A 22441-nucleotide genomic window follows, 5' to 3' on the forward strand; every position below is an offset into this window, starting at 1 on the left:
CAGCACCAAAACAACCCCAGACCATCACATTACCTCCACCATGCTTGACAGATGGCGTTAGTTGTTCTGCGTCTCACAAATGTTCTTCTGTGTGATCCAAACACCTCAAACTTCGATTCGTCTGTCCATAACACTTTTTTCCAATATTCCTCTGTCCAATGTCTGTGTGCTATTGCCCATATTAATCTTTTCCTTTTATTAGCCAGTCTCAGATATGGCTTTTTCTTTGCCACTCTGCCCTGAAGGCTAGCATCAGCATCCCGGAATCGCCTCTTCACTGTAGACGTTGACACTGGCGTTTTGCGGGTACTATTTAATGAAGCTGCCAGTTGAGGACCTGTGAGGCGTCTTTTTCTCAAACTAGAGACTCTAATGTACTTGTCTTGTTGCTCAGTTGTGCAGCGGGGCCTCCCACTTCTCTTTCTACTCTGGTTAGAGCCTGTTTGTGCTGTCCTCTGAAGGGATTAGTACACACCGTTGTACGAAATCTTCAGTTTCTTGGCAATTTCTCGCATTGGAATAGCCTTCATTTCTAAGAACAAGAATAGACTGTCGAGTTTCACATGAAAGCTCTCTTTTTCTAGCCATTTTGAGTGTTTAATCGAACCCACAAATGTAATGCTCCAGATTCTCAACTAGCTCAAAGGAAGGTCAGTTTTATAGCTCTTCTAAACAGCAAAACTGTTTACAGCGGAGCTAACATAATTGCACAAGGGTTTTCAAGTGTTTTCTAATTATCCATTAGCCTTCTAACACAGTTAGCAAACACAATGTACCATAAGAACACTGGAGTGATGGTTGCTCTTTTAACAAGGCCCTTCTCCCCTGATTACTTAGTTTAGTGTGGCAGAGTCCCGGGTGTTTCATACTTCTTCCATTTAAGAATTATGGAGGCCACTGTGCTCTCGGGAACTTTCAGTGCAGCAGACATTTTTTATTGTACCCTTCTCCAGATCTGTGCCTCCACATAATCCTGTCTCTGAGCTCTACAGGCCGTTCTCTCCTTCTCATGGCTTGGTTTTTGCTCTGATATGCATTGTCAGATGTGAGACCTTATATAGACAGAGGTGTCTCTTTCCAAATCATGTCCAATCAAATGGATTTACCACAGGTGAACTCCAATGAAGGTGTAGAAACATTTCAAAGATGATCTAGAGAAATGGGAGGCCCCGAGAGCTAAATTTCACGTGTTATAGCAAAGGGTCTGAATACTTATGTCCATGTGAAATTTTAGCTTTTCATTTTTAATAAATTAGCAAAAAAAAATGGTCAATTCTGTTTTCACTTTGTCATTATGGGGTATTGAATGCAAAATGATGGGGTAATCTTGAATTTGTTATTTTATTTTAGTACAAGGCCTCAAAATAAGAAAATGTGAAAAAAGATAGAGATAGATAATAGATAATAATAGATAAAAGAAAAAAATAGAGGCAGCACTCCAAATAGTGAATAAAAAAAGGATAGTGTGTTATTCACCCCAGCAATGCTTCAATCCAACTCAATGGGATCTTTCTCAATCTTTCTACCTGTATCTCTGGACTTGCGGCCTGAGTCTCGGAGGATCAACTTGCACCCAACTGCTGTAGCAGTGCTATACATTTATATATATATATATATATATATATATATATATGTGTGTATATATATATGCATATATATATATATATATATATATATATAAAGCAGCACAGCTTCAGCGGTGGGTGCAACTCCTCCGGCTAAGAGCCCTCATATAGACAGCAAACAAAAGAATAGAGGCAGCAATGAGAGCTGCATCAATTCTTTTGTTTGCTATAAATATATATATATATATATATATATATATATACATATATATATATATATATATATATATATATATATATATATATATATGAATATAAAAAGAGTAGTGTGTTTTATTCACCTCAGCAACGTTTCAATCCAACTAAATCGGATATTTCTCAAGCTTGTATATATATAGCGGCAGCATAGAGCAAGTCAAAGCACCAGGACTTCAATTTTGATGGAGAGATATTGGTTTATTCACCACAGAGTGAGCGACGTTTCGGTTCACATCTGAACCTTTCTCAAGCCTTGATGTGAACCGAAATGTCGCTCACTCTGTGGTGAATAAACCAACATCTCTCCATCAAAATTGAAGTCCTGGTGCTGTTACCTGCTCTATCCTACCGCTATCTATTTCATACTAAGGAGTGGATTTATCCTTTCACTGGTAACGTGCACATGGCCTGATTTACAGCTTGTTTGGAGTGTTGTATTTTTTCCCTTGCCTGCTTTATGCTATTTCCCTTTCTTTTCAATAAGTAAAAATGGTACCATGGGGGTGAACAAATTTTGTGTGGTCCAAGGGTCACATTGTTAGGTTGAACTAAACAACAAGCGATGTACATAAAATAGGGTGGCTATACCAAAACGTGCACATATAATATAATACATTTGAAAGTGCTAAGCATCATTCATATTTTTTGTCAATAAAAAGATGTACCTGAATATTAACGCATATGACTAAACCCTGCAGTGAATTGGTACTCAAGCTGACCAATATTATACCTGCGACCCCACTCTATCCTAGTACAGATGTAGGAGAGCTGAACTAGTTATTTACCTGTAACTTTTTTTTTTTTGCTGCGATAACTCTTGAGTTAAATCTTATCTTAGAATAGACACTGGTAGCATTTTTTAGGCTATACCACCAAATGTCGATCAACAGGGGTCCAACTGCTGTGATGACCCCCACCATAGCTATAATAGAGTGGCAGTGGTACTAGGAAAGCAAAGTGCTATCTTGTCTCCTGTCGTTTCTGCCTAGCTGTCTTCAGAGTCAGGCCCCATGCACACGGCTGTAACCGTGTGCACGGCCCGTGATTACAGGCACAGCCGGCCGCAGACAGTAACACGCATTTGCAGTCCGTGCTCAAATTATAAAATATCGGAGCACGGTCCGTAAAATCCAAAAATAGGACATGTCCTAATTTTTATGGATGCTTTCTATGGCCCAGACACCTTCCCATAAATATACGGGAAGGTGTCAGTTGGCCATATAAATGAATGGATCAGTATTTTGATCCGCAATTACAGTCCGTAATTGCAGATCAAAATTTATGGTCGTGTGCATAAGGCCTCAGCATTGTTGGCCAGTAAGGCTGGATTCACACGAGCATGTTCGGTCCGTAAAGGACGGAACGTATTTCGGCCGCAAGTCCTGGACCGAACACACTGCAGGGAGCCGTGCTCCTAGCATCATTTAATGTCCCGTACTAAAAACATGATTACAGTACGGGACAGTATGCGGTTGTCCAGAGGAGAAGAATTGTGATCAGCAAAGTTAAAAGTGGTCAGAACCCCTCCAATCGGAAATTGGTAGCATGTCCTAGCGATATGCCACTAATGTCTGCCACCGATAAGAGAACCCATGACTGTCAATGTGCTTGTCCATGTGATATTTACCAACAACAGTGTTGATCTCATTCAATATCATCTCTTCAGTTTTTGGATGTTGAGCGATCAGCATTAGCATGAAGTACAGAGAGACAGACATGGTGTCAGGAGCAGCTATCAGCATCTCCAAAATACTCTGGTTCACATTTTCAGCAGTCAGATCTCCTTGGTTCTTGAAGAAGAGAAATATTTAAGTGAGTAATATTTTTTTGTACATGGATCATTACAGTCTCTTCAATTTAAAATAAATGGTCACCTTTATCCTTTGACATGTCATCGAGACCTGCCAAAAAATACCATATCCATTAGTGGGTTCCCCCTCTAATTACAACAATGAGAGGGCTGCAGCAAGCACGCAGGAGCAGCAGATACATTGACTTCAATGGAAACTCAACAAATATGACTGGGAGATTTAAAAGCCATAAAACAAAGAAGATCGTGGCCCACTGTAGGAGACATCTTAGTTTATAGACCCCTACCAATAAAATCTTTTTGATATGTCTATAGATGAAAGCACAAATCTCTCTCTCACTTGTAGCGTACTCTTAGCTATGATAAGTAGTAGTTCTGCATGGGTTTTTACAACAATGTTTCCATTCACTTAGAACAAACAGAAATTTAACATGGTGTAAGAAATTGAAAAAAATAAAGTATAGTATTAAAAGTATATTAGAAAAATTCTAAACGTTTTACTATGCAATGATTTATCTTAAAAGGGTTTCCTGAGATTCATGTGAATTTCAGAAAACCCCTTTATTGTGCTAAATATAGGGAAATATTTTTTTTTTAACTGTTTATATGGTTGCAAAAAAGGCTGCCGGCCTCCAGGTGATGACTTTATGGCCTTTGAGACGTCACATGATAGGACTATGATAGCCAATCACGGCACGCTCCAGTGTTCACAATGTTGCAGGGGTGTGCCATGATTCGCTGCCATGGGCATGTTATGTGACATCACATCACCACACCGTGGCTCATGGATTGCCATACGGGCCCGTAGTGCGTAGGCATTTATATGGAACTGCCGTGTGCATAGGGCCGGAGATGATGTTTTAGATTAGATCAGAATGGATCCTTTTTAGCATTCCGCTCTTAGATTTGTAGGCAAAGTGCCATCTGCTATTCTCCACGCACTTACTTATACATGAATTTATTTAAACTGATTTTTACTACACACCTGTGCGAAAATAAGCTCTGTTGCAAAATCAATATTCTCATCCAGCTTGTCTGAAGTGGCAAGCTCCCGCCGCTTCTGCTCAATGAGAATTTCAACAGTCTCTTTCAAATCATTGCTGAAATACAAAGAGGATGGTTACATTTAGAATCAGCAAAATAATTTTTTTATTCATACACAATTACATTCACAGTGGGGAGAGCTTTGTTTAGACACTGGGAACTCACGCTGATTTCTCATACTTCTTGTACAGCCAGGAAATTTTAAAGAATATGTCTGGTTTCAGCAGAAGTGCCTGCCACGCATCAAAGTATTTCTGAATCTTTACAACAATGTCATTCTCTGGAACGACAATGATAAAATGATAAGAACATGACATATGACTACGAGCATCCATCTATATAAAACAATCCTTGTATTCTGCAACTTATGCATATTGCCATGATCTCCATAAAATCGAGACAAACTTCTTTATCAAAATCGCATCTTCACCAAAATGCAGTTTCTGTATTTTTTACACTAATTATATTAAATGAAATAGGAATATTTTGCATTATGTGAGGTTTATTGTCTTTAAATACTTAACACTGTGATATTCATGGTTTTCATCATTGTGTTTCTTACATTAATATGACTGCTCATAAATATTCATTAGGGTCCCACCCCTGCCTAGTTCTCTTACAGTACATGATTGAGAAGATTCCTTTACTTTTACTGCTGATGAGTGAATGTCACTGGTCAAAGCCCTTTCAAAAATTATCTATAAGCTCCACCCAATAGACTCATTTAGAGATAAGCACATCCCTTTGACTCATTTACACTAATTACAAATTCCTGATAAAAAGTCAGTAACAGATGCTTTTTTAAAAAGGTTTGTGTAGTTTTAAACATAGATGGCCTATCCTTAGGATAAGCCATCAATATTTGATTGGTGGGGGCTGATTGTCAGAAAGAAGGATCTGTTTAATTGTTTACATCATCAATGTGTCTTGTCCATATGAATGACTGTGCTTCGTTCTGCAGGTCAGTCCCATTCACATGAATAGGGCTGAACCTCTGAACTGCAGTACCAGGCACACTCTTATGCACGACACTGTCTGGGTAAGAAATGAATAGGCCCCTTCATTCGGCTGACCGGTGGGGATCCCAAGGGTTTTTTTAGGGGAAAACATACCCTAAGGGTATGTTCACACGAGGTCATTACGTCCGTAATTGACGGACGTATTTCGGCCGCAAGTACCGGACCGCACACAGTGCAGGGAGCCGGGCTCCTAGCATCATAGTTATGTATGATGCTAGGAGTCCCTGCCTCGCTGCCGGACAACTGTCCCGTACTGTAATCATGTTTTCAGTACGAGACAGTTGTCTGGCAGCGAGGCAGGGACTCCTAGCATCGTACATAACTATGATGCTAGGAGCCCGTCTCCCTGCACTGTGTTCGGTCCGGTACTTGCGGCCTAAAATACGTCCGTCAATTACGGACGTAATGACCTCGTGTGAACATACCCTAATTATGCATAATTCAACAGTGTTTACATCCAGAATTTCTTCTACAGGATACAAATGATTCCTCTGTAATAATGATCACATTCTGAAATCAGGAAGTCAGCCATTCCAATGCTGACAAGGTTAAAGACTGCTGTTTCGACATGGCGATCACCCCAATAGAGCATCTCTAAAGACACAAAATCTATGCATGTCAGATTCATTTCAGTTACGATGGCAGCTATTATCATCCATAGAAAATAATTACTATGGGTCATTTACATATGGTATTTATTTATAGATGCAGCTGGAATTAATTGGTTGTATGCAAAATTATAGCATGTACATCCAACCTGAGTTCTATCCAACTAAATGAATTGTAAATGTCATTGAATAGGGAATCACACAGCTTAGCTGACGTAAATGCATCACGACCTTTCCCAGTTTATGGCAGAAACAATACTAAATTGATCCCCGGAGAAGGTAGAAGTAAACCATACTCATGGGATAGCTTTCACTGCCTTCACTATTTTCCTAAGCTGTATTCCCATTTTTGGTTTTAGATCAATAGATGTTCTGGTTCAAGTACAGCACATACCCAGAGTTATTTCAGAAGGGGAAAACATTGACAACAATATTGTTTTTTTCTTATATAAGCACTTATATAGTTAAAGAATAATTACTTAATCACTAGTATTATGATCTAATTTTTTTTTTAAAAGAAGGATTGTTGTTATAAAAGAAGAAAACCATTAAATCCTGATTTATAAGAAGCAATTGACCACATATTGGGTAACAACAACCCTAAACTTTCCCGAGTAATTTAGCTGTCGAGGCTGTGGCTGCACGTATCCCAGTTGCTGTGGGCCAGTGGTGGCACCTCTCTGCCTGTGCCAGGGTATACAGGTCTATGGTAGCAAAATGAATATTTGCCCCATGGACTCATCTACACTCAGAGAAAAGGTGCAGTTTGTGATAACTGTGGATGATGACCAGGGGCGTAACTAGGAAAGACTGGGCCCCATAGCAAACTTTTGACTGGGGCCCCCCCTCCCCTGGGTGTCACACAACCCCCCCCCCTTGTAGATAGTGCCTTTTTTACAGCCCCCCCTGTAGATAACGCCATACAGCCCCCTCTGTAGATAACGCCATACAGCCCCCTTTGTAGATATCTACAGAGGGGGCTGTACGGCGTTATCTACAGAGGGGGACTGTATGGCGTTATCTACAGGGGGGACTGTATGGCGTTATCTACAGGGGGACTGTGTGGCGTTATCTACGGGGGGACTGTGTGGCGTTATCTACAGGGGGGACTGTGTGGCGTTATCTACAGGGGGACTGTGTGGCGTTATCTACAGGGGGGGCTGTATGGCGTTATCTACAGGGGGCTGTGTGGCGTTATCTACAGGGGGACTGTGTGGCGCTATCTACAGGGGGGACTGTGTGGCGTTATCTACAGGGGGACTGTGTGGCGTTATCTACAGGGGGACTGTGTGGCGTTATCTACAGGGGGACTGTGTGGCGTTATCTACAGGGGGGACTGTGTGTCGTTATCTACAGGGGACTGTGTGGCGTTATCTACAGGGGGGCTGTATGGTGTTATCTACAGGGGGGGCTGTGTGGCGTTATCTACAGGGGGGACTGTGTGGCATTATCTACAGGGGGGACTGTGTGGCGTTATCTACAGGGGGGACTGTGTGGCGTTATCTACAGAGGGGACTGTATGGCGTTCCCTACAGGGGGACTGTATGGCGTTATCTACAGGGGGACTGTATGGCGTTATCTACAGTGGGGGGCTGTATGGCGCAGCGCCCACTGTAGATAACGCCATACAGCCCGCCCTGTAGAGAACGCCATACAGCCCCCCCTGTAGGGAACGCCATACAGCCCCCCCTGCAGGGAACACCATACAGCGCCCTCCCCTGCAGGGAACGCCATACAGCGCCCCCCCCCCTGCAGGGAACGCCATACAGCGCCCCCCCCTGCAGGGAACGCCATACAGCGCCCCCCTGCAGGGAACGCCATACAGCCCCCCCTGTAGGGAAAGCCATACAGTCCCCCTGTAGGGAACGCCATACAGTCCCCCCCCCCAAAAAAATGCGACCTATAGTGTCCTACAAATAACATGCATCCCCTATCCACAGGATAGGGGATACATGTGTAATCGCTGCATTGATAGGGAGAACGGGGGACCGAAAGTCCCCAGAAGTTCTCCATGACTAACCTCTGACTTCCGGGGTCTGTGTCGGCAGCTCAATAAAAATGAAAGGAGCGCTGGTCACGCATGCGCACAAGCGCGACCGGCGCTCCATTCATTTCTACGGAGCTGCCGACACAGACCCCGGAAGTCAGAGGTTTGCGATGGAGAACGTCAGGGGACTTTCAGTCCCCCGTTCTCCCTATCAATGCAGCGATTACACATGTATCCCCTATCCTGTGGATAGGGGATACATGTCTTTTGTTTAATGGCAGAGCGGGGAGATACCTCCCTGTTCTGCCGTAGTGTTCAGTGGCGTCCCGCTGTAGCAGCCATAGCGGCTGCTAGCGGAGCCTGCGGCCATAGTGGGGGCCCGTGCCGGCGGGCGACACGGGCCCCCTCATGCCGCGGGCCCCGTAGCAGTCGCTATGGCTGCTACGGCGGCAGTTACGCCACTGATGATGACCGACTAGAGTGAGAAAATCAATAGAGATCACTGGAACACCAAGAAAAGGAGGAAAAGACAAAACAGATTAGAGTAGTGTAGAGACCAAAAAAAATCATCACAAGCCTTTCATGTCCGGGAGGAGTGGGAACATCTCCAGGTTATGCAATGGGGCTCAAGATTACTTTAAATGAACTTAGAAGCTGCTGCTACAACACATTATTTATGATGAAGGGGTCAATATAAAAGATATAATGAGATTCAAAGATTATAAAATGCAGCTTGATAATAATATGAGGTGGCCCATTTCATACTAATATATTATAAGCAGAACCTTTTGTGGTCTCATCGCTTTCTACTGAACATCAGAATAAGTATTTTCCATAATGTAGAGAGTACACAAGCACAGGGGGGTTGTTTGCTTGGATAGATTCCATGCATAAGGAGGAAATATTGGCTCCTTCAATGAGTGAGCTCACTGCGTGCATTTGTTGACAAATACTATTTATTGCGGGTTCATGGTAGAGTATTTTCAGTCACAATTTGTTAATCAGTCACAAGATTAATACTAAGTAATACAGGAAACCATCAGAGAAAAAAAAAATCTTCTGAAAAGGGACAGTTTTCTTAACCTGAGCATCATGAAAAGAATACTAAAAGAATCAAAAGAATTGATATAAGCAAAGATTCTACCGTCTGATTGTTTAGATATAATGTATTTACTGCTGAACTGACAAGGAATTCTATTTTACTTAGGTATAAACGTAGACTGAAGGAGAGGGTAATATGAGTGGTTACCCTTATGAAAACTTCTACTTCTCTTATGCATCAGTTTCCATAAATAACCCCATTGACCTTCAAATTGAACACTGTGCAGGTTTACTGATTTACTTACCATCTAATGGAATTCTGAGGAAGAGGTTGTTGGAGGTGTCTAATATAATCAGTCTCATGAGCTTAAGCACATTGACTTTACCAAAATCATCAGTGACATCACTCAGCTTTGCCAGGAAATGATTGGTTGAGTTAATGCAGCGCTCCGTGGTCTGTAGAAGTCCAGGACCAGACAAAGCTAAAAGATTAACAAGAAAAGTTCAAAAACATCATACATTGTGACAAAAGACAATAATTCCCAATATTGCCATGTTTGCGCCACCCACTACACTTTTGTAGAAAGAGGCTTGACCTTTGGGAAAGATTGTGACCACTGCGGCCCAACAAATTTATTATAATTTACGCCAGGCTAATTGTAATATAAATACATGTTAAAGGGTTTATTACACTGGCCAATTTTGGCCAGTGCAACGATCGCTGATCAACAAGACAGCTCCTTGATCGGTGCTTGTTTGCTCCAGTCACAAGGAGCCATGTATGTGGACGAGCGCTCCTTACTCCGATCGCTCAACCCCATACCTTATTATCATGTTGGCAGATGTGCTGCCAACAACGATAATATTAAATTTTTTTAAAACTATACGATCAGCTGATGAACGAGCGTTTGCTCATTCTACTGCTGATCACTACCCTGTTTACACAGGGCAATTATCGGCAACGAGCGTTCTATGAATGCTTATCTGCCCGATAATTGCCTAGTGTAAAAGGGCCTTAAGCGTGTATGTCTGGATCTTTCCAGGCGTACACACTAACCGTAGGAAAAAATTTATGCGACCAGGATCTTAAGTGTATTTTACCTCAGGTCTCACTCTTCTCCTGCTGCTCATATGCGCCACACCATATATACTGTACATTGTTTACTAGCAATGTACCATAAATACCCTATCATGGTATTTTATTTTTTTTCAGTTTATTTAACAAAAATCTAAAAATCAAGATTCAAATCGAAAATCGTCCAGTGTTGAAAAAAAAATCTAGATTCTATTTTTTGTCAAAATCGCCCAGACCTACATGCAAGTAGAGTACACCACTGTAATGGAATCTAGCAGGTGTGGCCTTAGCGTTTGACATTTTATGTAGGCTGTGTAACACTTCAAAGCCCCGAAATACTCTGGTGGGGGAAAGCGGAACTGCCTTATCCTTTAGGCTAGGGCTATACGGTGACTTTGGTTGTGACATAGGTCGAACGGCCAAAGATCGCTGTGTTGTGCTGCCTGCATCGCAGGCAATGAAAGTAAAAATGGTCGCTTTGCGACCGGCAATTGAACGCAATACTACTGTATGTAAGGAATCCAAACCCACTGAACATCATGCAACTGTGGAGTCATGGTCGCAGAAACTTGAGGGTTGCAAAGCAACCACATTCACTTTTATTACCTGCAATGGTAGCAAGACACAGCGATCTTTGGTCGTGCGACTTGTGTCGTGATCAAAGCCATCGTGTAGCCCTAGCCTTACATGGGGGGTTCATCTGGGATAGTTTTTATCCAGTCCAGTGTCTACTGATGGTAAGAAATGGAGAAGTAGATGTGGATGATAGGAATGATCCTGATTGCTAAAAGGTGCAAAATCGTACTTTTGCTTTGTAAAATACTGCATGAACAAATGGTATTTTTTTTTAAATAAGGCAGTAAACCAAGCCATTATACCATCAAATGTGCCCGGCTGCTGCATCTTCCAGAAAAAAGTATTATAATTGCCACATAAAAAAGAGAAATTTGTGTGTACCGGTCAACATTGATTGTTCTGTAAAGACTTTTCTTTTTTTTCTTTTTATAAGTGTAAATAACTAAGTGGCAGTACAGCAGAGCTTGTGTGAGTCTCATACCTTATACAACACTGCTATGCTAAGTAGATTTGTTATAAGTTTTTCATTGTCAATGGCAATCTCAAGAAAAGTGAAAATCTTGTTGAATGTCTAAACGAGCTGGCAACAGTAATGTATTTATGTGGCCTTCAGGAACATATCTATTCTCAGACTACAACAAACTACCTATGACGGGGTTCTTTGAAGAAAATAAATTCTGAGTGAACTCTCACATTTACAAAGTCATTTGCTTAACATGGTGCTGTACAAGGCTTACTTCACATCTGCGTTGGAGGCTCTCTTAGGAGCCTTCGTTGCAGATTCTGTAAAAAATCCTGTAGGATATAGCAAAGAATTTAGCGCTATTTAATAAATAAGGGGAAACCATCATGGAACCTGTTGGAACCCATTAAAGTCAATGGATTTAATCAGGTGGTGCCGGTGTGCGTCATGTGATGGATCCGTCATTGTCGTCATTCTCGTCATTCTCGTTCTTCTGCTCATATGATGGAGCAGAAGAATGGAATGACCAAATCAAATGTTAAAAGAGCAGTGCTTTCTAAATACAGGGAGCTGTGGACAAGAGAGAGTTAAGAAGTGAAAGATGGGTTAGGTCCATTTGATATTAGCATACAAAAGAGAAAGAAGGGAGTCATGAACTGTAAATAGTATGAGAAATTGAAAAATCTAAATTTTTATTAAATACACAGAAACAAAGTAATGGAAAAAATATACAGGAGAACCAAACAGGATTAACTGTATAAGGGCCAAAGAAAACGACAAGATATCAATATCATGTGATTATTAGCCGTATACGGGAATACATAGCAGGTGAAAATAGAGGGTGTGATGTCGATAGTCTAATACAAGCCAGGTCAGTATATGAATGGTAGTACAAACACTTAAATACACAAACGCAGATAGTATAAATGGACAGGATAGTAGTGTCTATGTATATCCACAGTACATGGCAGACAGGGAGTGGTATTTGCTAAGCATAAGTGGCCAGCAAACACATAAGAGTTCAATATAGTTTAGGATTTGTGTTAAAGAGGCTCTGTCACCAGATTTTGCAACCCCTATCTGCTATTGCAGCAGATAGGCGCTGCAATGGAGATTACAGTAACGTTTTTATTTTTAAAAAACGAGCATTTTTGGCCAAGTTATGACCATTTTTGTAGTTATGCAAATGAGGCTTGCAAAAGTCCAAGTGGGTGTGTTTAAAAGTAAAAGTCCAAGTGGGCGTGTATTATGTGCGTACATCGGGGCGTTTTTAATACTTTTACTAGCTGGGCGTTCTGATGAGAAGTATCATCCACTTCTCTTCAGAACGCCCAGCTTCTGCCAGATCACGCTGTGACGTCACTCACAGGTCCTGCATCGTGTCAGACGAGCGAGGACACATCGGCACCAGAGGCTACAGTTGATTCTGCAGCAGCATCAGCGTTTGCAGGTAAGTAGCTACATCGACTTACCTGCTAACGCCGATGCTGCTGCAGAATCAACTGAAGCCTCTGGTGCTGATGTGTCCTCGCTCGTCTGACACGATGCAGGACCTGTGAGTGACGTCACAGCGTGATCTCTCGAGAACACGCTGTGTCTGCACTGCCAGAAGCTGGGCGTTCTGAAGAGAAGTGGATGATACTTCTCGTCAGAAAGCCCAGTAAGTAAAAGTATTAAAAACGCCCCGATGTACGCACATAATACACGCCCACTTGGACTTTTACTTTTAAACACGCCCACTTGGACTTTTGCAAGCCTCATTTGCATAACTACAAAAATGGTCATAACTTGGCCAAAAATGCTCGTTTTTTAAAAATAAAAACGTTACTGTAATCTACATTGCAGCGCCTATCTGCTGCATTAGCAGATAGGGGTTGCAAAATCTGGTTTAAACACTACAAAATGGCAGAAACTAAAAACCCCCATGCTGTCTCTCAAAATATCAGAACTTGCCAAATACCATAGGGTATCAAAAACCAAGTGTCTTACCCATTAGTATAGAGTGATCAGTGTGCCCAGGAAGCGACTCGACGCACGTTTTGGTAATTAGCTTTTTTATTAGTTGGAGTAGGTTCAGATGCAGATGGCCTCATCCCTTTGGCATATGGTTCCCCTAGAGAGTAGGCTGGCATCTCCATTACTTGCCCTGAATATAAAACTCTCTTGTAAGGATAGGGAATCTCCAGTAGACAACCCAAAATTAAATGTTAAAGAGAACCTTTCACCTTCCAGCATTTTATCTCAAAAGGTTATTCCCATCTCAGATATTTATGACATATTAACAGGATAAGCCATAAATGTCTGATAGGTGCCGTACCCTCCTTTGGGACCCACACCTACCTGGGGAACAGGGGTCCCCCAACCCCTGTCCTGACTGGTGAAGTGGCCACATCCAGGCAGAGAATGAATGGAGTTGTGGCCGCACACATGAAACAGCTGGAAACAGCTGAGCATTCTCGTTCTCCAGATAGGTGCGGATCCCAGAGATGGGGCCTGCACCTATCAAGCATTTATGGGATATCCTATGGATATGCCATACATGTCTCAGATGAAAATACCCCTTTAATCACTTACTAATATCAATCTAATATTCATAACACACTTTTCTTTCTGTGACACCCCATGTGCCACTGTATGGTGTCTCTTTGTCACACTGTATTTTCCCCTAGAATATTTTCCATAACACAGCACACATTGGAGTATCTTACTTTTTTTTTTTCATACATTCTCATAGAGCTATGAAAAAAAAAAATTGCTATCTATGACCATGGTAATTGTGATCCGCATTTGTGATATGGCCATGTACATAAAAGAAAGTCTAAGGGTCAGTTCACACGTTGCGTAAATACTGCGGATTTTCCGCAATGGAATTAGTTGCGGAAAATCCGCAGCAAATACAGTAGCAGCAATGTGGATGATATAAAACAAATCTCATCCTCACGCTGCGTAAATACAGGGCGGAAAAAACGCTCAGAAGTTTGCCTGCAGTGCGGAATTTTATTCCGCAGCAGGTCAATTGTATTTGCGTAAACACTGCTTATTTGTTGAGGGTTTTCCCCATTGAATTCAATGGGGAGGTAAAACGCAGTAGTTAAGTTTTTTGCGCCGGGTTCGCAAATGATTCCGTTGCAGAAAACGCAACTCAGAAAAAAACTTTAATCTTATACTTACCGAGTGTTTCTTCCTCCAAGCCGGGATGACATTTCAACCCATGTGACTGCTACAGCCTAACACAGGCTGTAGAGGCAGTCACATAGGATGAGACGTCATCCCAAGAGGCCAGCCTGGATGAAGTCAGAGGGCTGGCCATCTGGGATGACGCTTCATCCCATTTGACCGCCGCTGCAGCCAATCACATTTCATCCCAGGAGGCCGACCTGCTAGCAGTTTTCCGCAGCGGACATTCCAGGCGAAAAACTGCACCACAGTTTGGTGCGTGTTTTTGCCCGGAATTCCCTGCGGCGCAAAGGGCGGATACGCTGCATGCTGTTACGTACCGTATCCGCCCAGTGAGAACTCAACCTTTAGAATAATGTTTAAAAACTGCTTTTAGAGAAGATAGCTGCTACATATGGCAATTGGCTGCAAAACAAATAGTTCCGACCAACACTTTACAGTTTTTTACATATTGGTGCCATTCTTAAAGCTGCTTGCTCCGCTCTTTCCATAACTCCCTCAAACTTCAATTGAACAGGCTGTGCTTCCATGCATCGCTCCATTGAATGCAATAGGGAATGCGGCCACTGTGATTCGGTAAACAGGAGTCACGAGGCACCCATGAAACTGGTGAGGATACTAGAAGCGAGACCTGCATCGATCATACATTTATGGCATATCCTGTGGCATAAAGGTTTATGATTTGAATACCCCTTTAACTACATATCTACATTTGGCGCCTTCTTTATACATAAAATCTCCTCCAAATACTGCAACAAAGGCAGTTGCAGTTTTTCAGGTAGCTAGCTTCTGTTAAAACTGAAGTCTATCGGTAGTAAACTCCCTCAAAGCGCCACAAAAACTCCACTGGGGACAAAAACGGGAGCAAAAAAAGAATTGAGGCATATTTATCAATGTATTTGCACCAAGTTTCTGGAACAATTGCATTGAAAAGAAAGGTATTCAGGTTAAAGAGGCTCTGTCACCAGATTTTGCAACCCCTATCTGCTATTGCAGCAGATCGGCGCTGCAATGTAGATTACAGTAACGTTTTTATTTTTAAAAAACGAGCATTTTTGGCCAAGTTATGACCATTTTTGTATTTATGCAAATGAGCCTTGCAAAAGTCCAACTGGGCGTGTTTACAGTAAAAGTCCAACTGGGTGTGTATTACTGTAAACACGCCCAGTTGGACTTTTGCAAGCCTCATTTGCATAAATACAAAAATGGTCATAACTTGGCCAAAAATGCTCGTTTTTTAAAAATAAAAACGTTACTGTTATCTACATTGCAGCGCCGATCTGCTGCATTAGCAGATAGGGGTTGCAAAATCTGGTGACAGAGCCTCTTTAAACACCGTATCTATCAAGCCTCCTATTGCTTTTTTGGACACTTGCAAAGTGTTTGATAAAAGAGGCATGACTTGCAGGTAGCACACAGTCACAGTGCAACTTCTTTACCCAAAGTAAGCTACCAAATTTCCAATGGGTAAAGTGGCAGTGGGTTATGCTAGGTGCAGTCTAGCTCAGTAGCTGCAAAACAGCTCGTACCTTGTGCATGAATACAGCAAGTGCTGCACTAAAGTTACATACAGGCACACTGCCCAGTGACACGCCAATGTCGATAAACATGCCACAATAGGCCAGATTTACTACTGTGTCTGTATCTAAGAACGTGGCACATTTTGATGCATTTCATTATAGACTAATTTAAGTACAGATATTTGCGCCTAACTAGACACTAGAAAAGGGTATATATAACTTAGCTGAGGAGGCGTGACTTAGAATGCGCCAAAATGCACCAAACAAAAACTAAGAGTTTGTATAAGGCTCTGTTCACATCTGCGTTGGGGTCCTCTTCTGATGTTCCGTCTGAGCTTTCCGTCAGAATGGAACCATGAACAGACACAGACGGAAACCAGAGGTCTCCGTTTCCATCACCATTGATTTCAATGGTGACGGATCCGGTGCCCATGGTTTCCGTTTGTCTCTGTTGTGCACCGGACCCGTCGTTTTGCTGAAAGCAATATGGAAACGGAAACATGTCAGTCTGTGTCTGTTCATGGTCCCGTTCTGACGGAAAGCTCAGACAGAACGTCAGAACGGGACCCCAACTCTGATGTGAACGAGGCCTAAGGAAGATAAAAGTGTCCAGCAATATACACCAAATTTATCATAAAGCCACTGTGATCCATTTGGGGCATCTTAATATTGCCTGATCTTAGTTTATGCCAGTTATAACTTTCACTACCACAATATCTGTAGAAACTTCATATTCTCCTATTGACTACCAGCAAACATTTAGTACTAAATTTAGTACTACTGCAGTTAACAATAAGGGTATCTTCACACGCAGTGTTTTCAGATGTAATTCGGGGTTTTTACGCCTCGAATTACGCCTGAAAAAATGGCTCCATTACGCCTACAAACATCTGCTCATTGCTTGCAATGGGATTTACAGTGTTCTGTTCCCACGAGGTGCAATTTTACGCGTCGCTGTAAAAAAGAAGTGCATGTCACTTCTTGGGACGTTTTTGGAGCCGTTTTTCATTGACTGCATTGAAAAACAGCTCCAATAACGGCCTTAAAATACGCAGCGAAAAACGTGAGTTGCTACAAAAACATCTGAAAATCAGGAGCTGTTTTCGCATGAAAACAGCTCCTTATTTTCAGATGTTTTTGGTCACTGCGTGTGAACATACCCTTAGAATAGAGAGGTTTTATGATACTATTGAAAATACAGAAAATTACTAAATGGGCAAATAAAAGTTTTTTAAGACTCACTGCTTAAGTGTAGTCACTATTTTCTATTAAAAGTTATATTTTGGGTTCATATAATATACATTGTATTAACTTTAACCCCTAAAGTGTGCCCGATTACATAAATAGCATTTAAATGTGCTGCAGTGTTGACCATTGCCAGCAGGTGGCAATGCAATACCTTTACTACCAGGACAATATCATGTATAAAACCAAGTATTGGTAATGTATAGAATACATCTTATACTACTGGAAAAATTGTGCAGATTGTTTTGAATGTTACATGTTTTAGATTATATATTTTTTTCCGCATAATCTGATCTTGGATGGTTCCAGTCAATGGCCCTTGTGATCTGGTGCTAACTCTACGCTTTCTGAATATGTTCTTCTGTTCTTTCTCCACAACATATCTAAACTAAATGCACTATTATTATCTAATAATCGCTTACAAAATATTTACCTTTGTTAAAGTAAGGCCGTATGATTTTCCACAGAGTCGGATTACTGTTGAAAATAATCCCATTCTCATTCATACCAATGCACTGTAATCCCAATTTACTGCCAAACCTTGACACATAATGACTGTGTTTCATCACATGGCACGTTGCTGAAGATCTATAGGAAAAATGACAAATGTAGATTATTATTTGAGGCCATATTCAGCGCTATATATCTTTTGTACGCTATGTGAATTCTATAAAAGTATATCCTAAAGTTGTAGTAAAAACGAATGAAATAAGAAGTTTATATTATATGACACCTACAGTATGTGGTAAGGACCTTGAGGATCAAGTATATAATAAAAAAAGGTGTCAATTCTGTTCTGCTCCTGTTGGAATCTACATGAAAACAGTGACATCTGCATGAGGGCTCATGTACAAAACCCATGGAAATCTATGGGGCTATACGGTATCTCCATATGACTGATTTCATAGAGAGACATACAAACTTTTTTTTCCCTCACAGATCTATGAGAAAATAATCGGGCATGTTCCATTTGGTGCTATATTACGGAGAAATTCCTTCTGGGGAGAATACTGTGACATGCGGTTTTGTAATAATTTTTTTTATAAAAACAAACGATTGTGTGTGCCTCTGTAAGGCCCTGTTCACACAGTTTATCCATGCGCATTAGGGCGTTATGGGTGATAAACAGATCATTTCAGCAATGGGATGTTACAGATAAGAAAATTTACTTGTACTAGAAATGAATAGATAAGAGATAGATGGACAGCACGCAGTAAGCAAAAAAATTTAAAAGATCTTAATGACTGCCAAACACAAGTATATACACAGCACAAAATGTCCTGCAGCCATGTTCACCCCTCCCCCACCAGGATTTCCTCTATGGCTTCTCTTATCATCTTATTTTATAGTAAAGGACACCTTGATGTCATTTTTACTTCTTTTGTGTTATACATATAATTGGTGCCAATTGATGCCTGGCATGTGGAGGCTATGACGCTGCCCACTTTTGATCCTTCACCTTTTTGCAATTCTTTCTGATCATTTCAAAGGGAATACACCATCAGCTAATACATAAATAAATATTCATCTCAGGAAGGAGATTAGTCGGGAATCTTTGTTCAAGTACAGTACATTTGCCTGTCTATGGGGGGAGCTGTTGCACAGATTTTTTGATATTTCTGATAAGTAATGTAGAGATGATATTAGGGTGGTTTAGTTTTTAGGATTTATTTTCATCTGTATGAGTAAAAAGTTGAAGTTACGTCCTATTATTATGTACAACGTTTCCCCCATGCTCACTGCATTGATTCATACATACGGGTAATGTTGGGTCAGAAAGCTGCACCATTATCGCATCTTAAAAACTGAAATTATTTACATGCATTGCGTTCTGACACCTCATCACCTCTGCTTGTGTGTTTTATGTGGTTTTTGTTGTGGTTTCCCGCAATTGTGGTCGCAACTTTGAATACAATAGGAAGTCCACCTATTTAAAACTGCGACCACAACTGTGCGAAAACCATGGCAAATACTGCGTGCATATACACCCTCCAGGAATGGCGTGGCGAGCAGCCCCCTCATTGCCGCTGCATGTGTGTGCACCCTAAAGGTATTTGCAAACTGGAAGACATAGGAGAGCAGCACCCATGTTCTGCGAATCGGAAGACCAGAGGGGCTGTTGTAATGAGCTGATGGCCATTCCCATAGCCCCTCTCCCAATTCACAGAGTAAATAAATGAAAAACCTATGTTCTGGCACAACACAAGGGCAGTATCTTGATTTCCCAGCTTAATCCCCTGGAGCTCCCCCACTTGTACATGGCTAATAGATGTAGGTTGTGGGATTACAAGAAATTATTCGTTAGGGAATCTGGAGGACCGCCAATGAACAATCACAGTAGGAAACTCCATTTTATTTCCTTTGATCGATCACTACCATGATGTAAAGATGAGGCAGTTTGCGTAAATTACCCCATAGAAATTGTATGGACAGAAGAAAAAGCCTTTGACTCCAGAAGTTTAAAGTGACGGGTTACATTTTAAAGGTTTTAAAGGGTTTACCTGTTCTATACAAATAAAGATTATTCATTATAGTATGAAAAGTTATGGCATTTTATTATATGTTTGTGTTACAGTTTATCGCCAGTTTCAAGATCTCGGATTGCTGTCTGTAAAGGGAAATATTCATTGTTTTCATTCAGGGGCTTGAAAATCCTGACGTAACCTGGTGCTGATAACATAGCTGATGGGTTTGTTACAATGTATGTACTATATGTATGTACTGTATGTATTTATGTCTAGGCAATTCTCTGTTAAATAAATACAGCAGCTGCACTATCTCTCTCCTGTCCTAAACTCCCCTTACCTACACTAAGACATTGTAAAAGAAAAAGAAAAAAAAAAAAGAAGCTGTGTGAGGAGGACAAGTATAAGATCTTTGAATGTAAACAATTAATATTTTCATTCACTGGCAGCAAGCGTCTGTGGATAATACCTTAATGTGTCAAGCTCAGAGTGCTTTTTAGCATAATGTGATTGAATTGGATGTTATACTCCAAAACTGTTATTTGGCCCACAATAACAAGCAAATCCCCCAACTGGTCGTAATATCATACACTGTAATAACCTCCTATTGATGGCTGCAGTCTGTATGTGTTGATTGTCTGCCCCAGTCTGAATTTATAATGTATCGTGCGTGCTGAATGAATAGATATGAGCTGTCATTCACTAGATGACACAAGTTATATCCAATATATGTATATCTGTGGTTAGCATTAATATTTCCAATAACGGATATAACATTGGACTAAATGCAAATTTACCGGCTGATAATGAGGGTTTCTTCGCCATTAATCCACACCCGTACAAATTCTCCATATATGTTATTGTAATAGTTGGATGCTGTCCCAATTCCTGTCAAAAGAAATCTTCCATAGGAAATCAGCGGCCCAAGTCCCAGGTAGTAGGAAGGACCTGAGAAAGTAATATAACGTTAAGGTGGTTAGATGGATAGACAGAGATAGATAGAAAGATAAATAAAATGTATACATCTGAATATGTAGGATAGATGGATGGATAGATAGATAGATAGATAGATAGATAGATAGATAGATAGATAGATAGATAGATAGATAGATAGATAGATAGATAGATAGATAGATAGATAGATAGATAGATAGATAGATAGATAGATAGATAGAAAGATACATAAAATGTATACATCTGAATATGGATGCATGGATGGATGGATGGATGGATGGATGGATAGATAGATAGATAGATAGATAGATAGATAGATAGATAGATAGATAGATAGATAGATAGATAGATAGATAGATAGATAGATAGATAGATAGATAGATAGATAGATAGATAGATATGAGATAGATAGATAGATAGATAGATAGATAGATAGATAGATAGATAGATAGATAGATAGATAGATAGATAGATAGATAGATAGATAGATAGATAGATAGATAGATAGATAGAAAGAAAGATACATAAAATGTATACATCTGAATATGGATGCATGGATGGATGGATGGATGGATGGATGGATGGATGGATAGATAGATAGATAGATAGATAGATAGATAGATAGATAGATAGATAGATAGATAGATAGATAGATAGATAGATAGATAGATATGAGATAGATAGATAGATAGATAGATAGATAGATAGATAGATAGATAGATAGATAGATAGATAGATAGATAGATAGATAGATAGATAGATAGATAGATAGATAGATAGATAGATATGAGATAGATAGATAGATAGATAGATAGATAGATAGATAGATAGATAGATAGATAGATAGATAGATAGATAGATAGATAGATAGATAGATAGATAGATAGATACAAAGATTATATAAGATAGATAGATAGATTAGGGCATATGGACATGATAGAGACCCCCTCTATGAGCCAGAGTGGAGAGCCACTCATAAAGAGACTCTATAACGGCCTTGCCATGTATTACATAGTTGGCTATTCATTTGAGTGTGTGGCCGGTGACACTACAATTTCCCTACAGCAGCCACTGCAGGGTATATGTATGGCTGGATATGGCGATAACAGCTGATCACCGGAGGTTAGAGACAGCAGACTTGTGGCAATCAGCTGATCAGCTCTGATACATTTTATGTACTTCCAGTAATTTAATGTAAGGCCAACATAGATAGATAGATAGATAGATAGATAGATAGATAGATAGATAGATAGATAGATAGATAGATAGATAGATAGATAGATAGATAGATAGATAGATAGATAGATAGATAGATAGATAGATAGATAGATATTTTATTAGCACAGGGAATTAATTGTTAACGTTAGCAGTAAATTTGCATGACATGGAATATGTAATCTATAACAATAGGCAGTCAAAGTAAAATAAATTCTCTTACCTGGTATTGATGACGTCTCCTCATAATTCCAAATAAGTATAAGCAAAAATATGAAAACCACCACAGATGCAGCTGTCGCCGGTGCCACATTGGGCATAACCTCAGTGATGTTGTACTGCATTGGGTTGAGCGCTTCTGGAATCAAGTCTTTCCAGGACTGTCTTTTCTCCTAAGTATAGTTGTAGAGAGGAAAAAC

The 22441-nt window shown here is 40.5% G+C and overlaps 1 protein-coding gene across 2 annotated transcripts in view; it reads right to left on the reverse strand.

The window, feature by feature from the left end:
• The window catches only part of CYP19A1 (cytochrome P450 family 19 subfamily A member 1), a 38293-nt gene that overhangs the window by 6246 nt on the left and 9606 nt on the right, over positions 1–22441 (reverse strand). For both annotated transcript variants that reach the window (XM_075855220.1, XM_075855219.1), the window contains 7 exons: positions 22246–22414; positions 20651–20801; positions 17822–17976; positions 9638–9814; positions 4843–4957; positions 4619–4733; positions 3451–3613 (listed from right to left, as the gene is read on the reverse strand). In XM_075855220.1, coding sequence (XP_075711335.1) covers positions 3451–3613; positions 4619–4733; positions 4843–4957; positions 9638–9814; positions 17822–17976; positions 20651–20801; positions 22246–22366 — 997 coding nt within the window. In that variant the 5' untranslated portion in view covers positions 22367–22414. The remainder of the gene's footprint in view (positions 1–3450; positions 3614–4618; positions 4734–4842; positions 4958–9637; positions 9815–17821; positions 17977–20650; positions 20802–22245; positions 22415–22441) is intronic.

The sequence above is a fragment of the Rhinoderma darwinii genome, chromosome 3 (assembly GCF_050947455.1).
Source record: "Rhinoderma darwinii isolate aRhiDar2 chromosome 3, aRhiDar2.hap1, whole genome shotgun sequence".
In the NCBI taxonomy this organism is placed as follows: domain Eukaryota; kingdom Metazoa; phylum Chordata; class Amphibia; order Anura; family Rhinodermatidae; genus Rhinoderma; species Rhinoderma darwinii.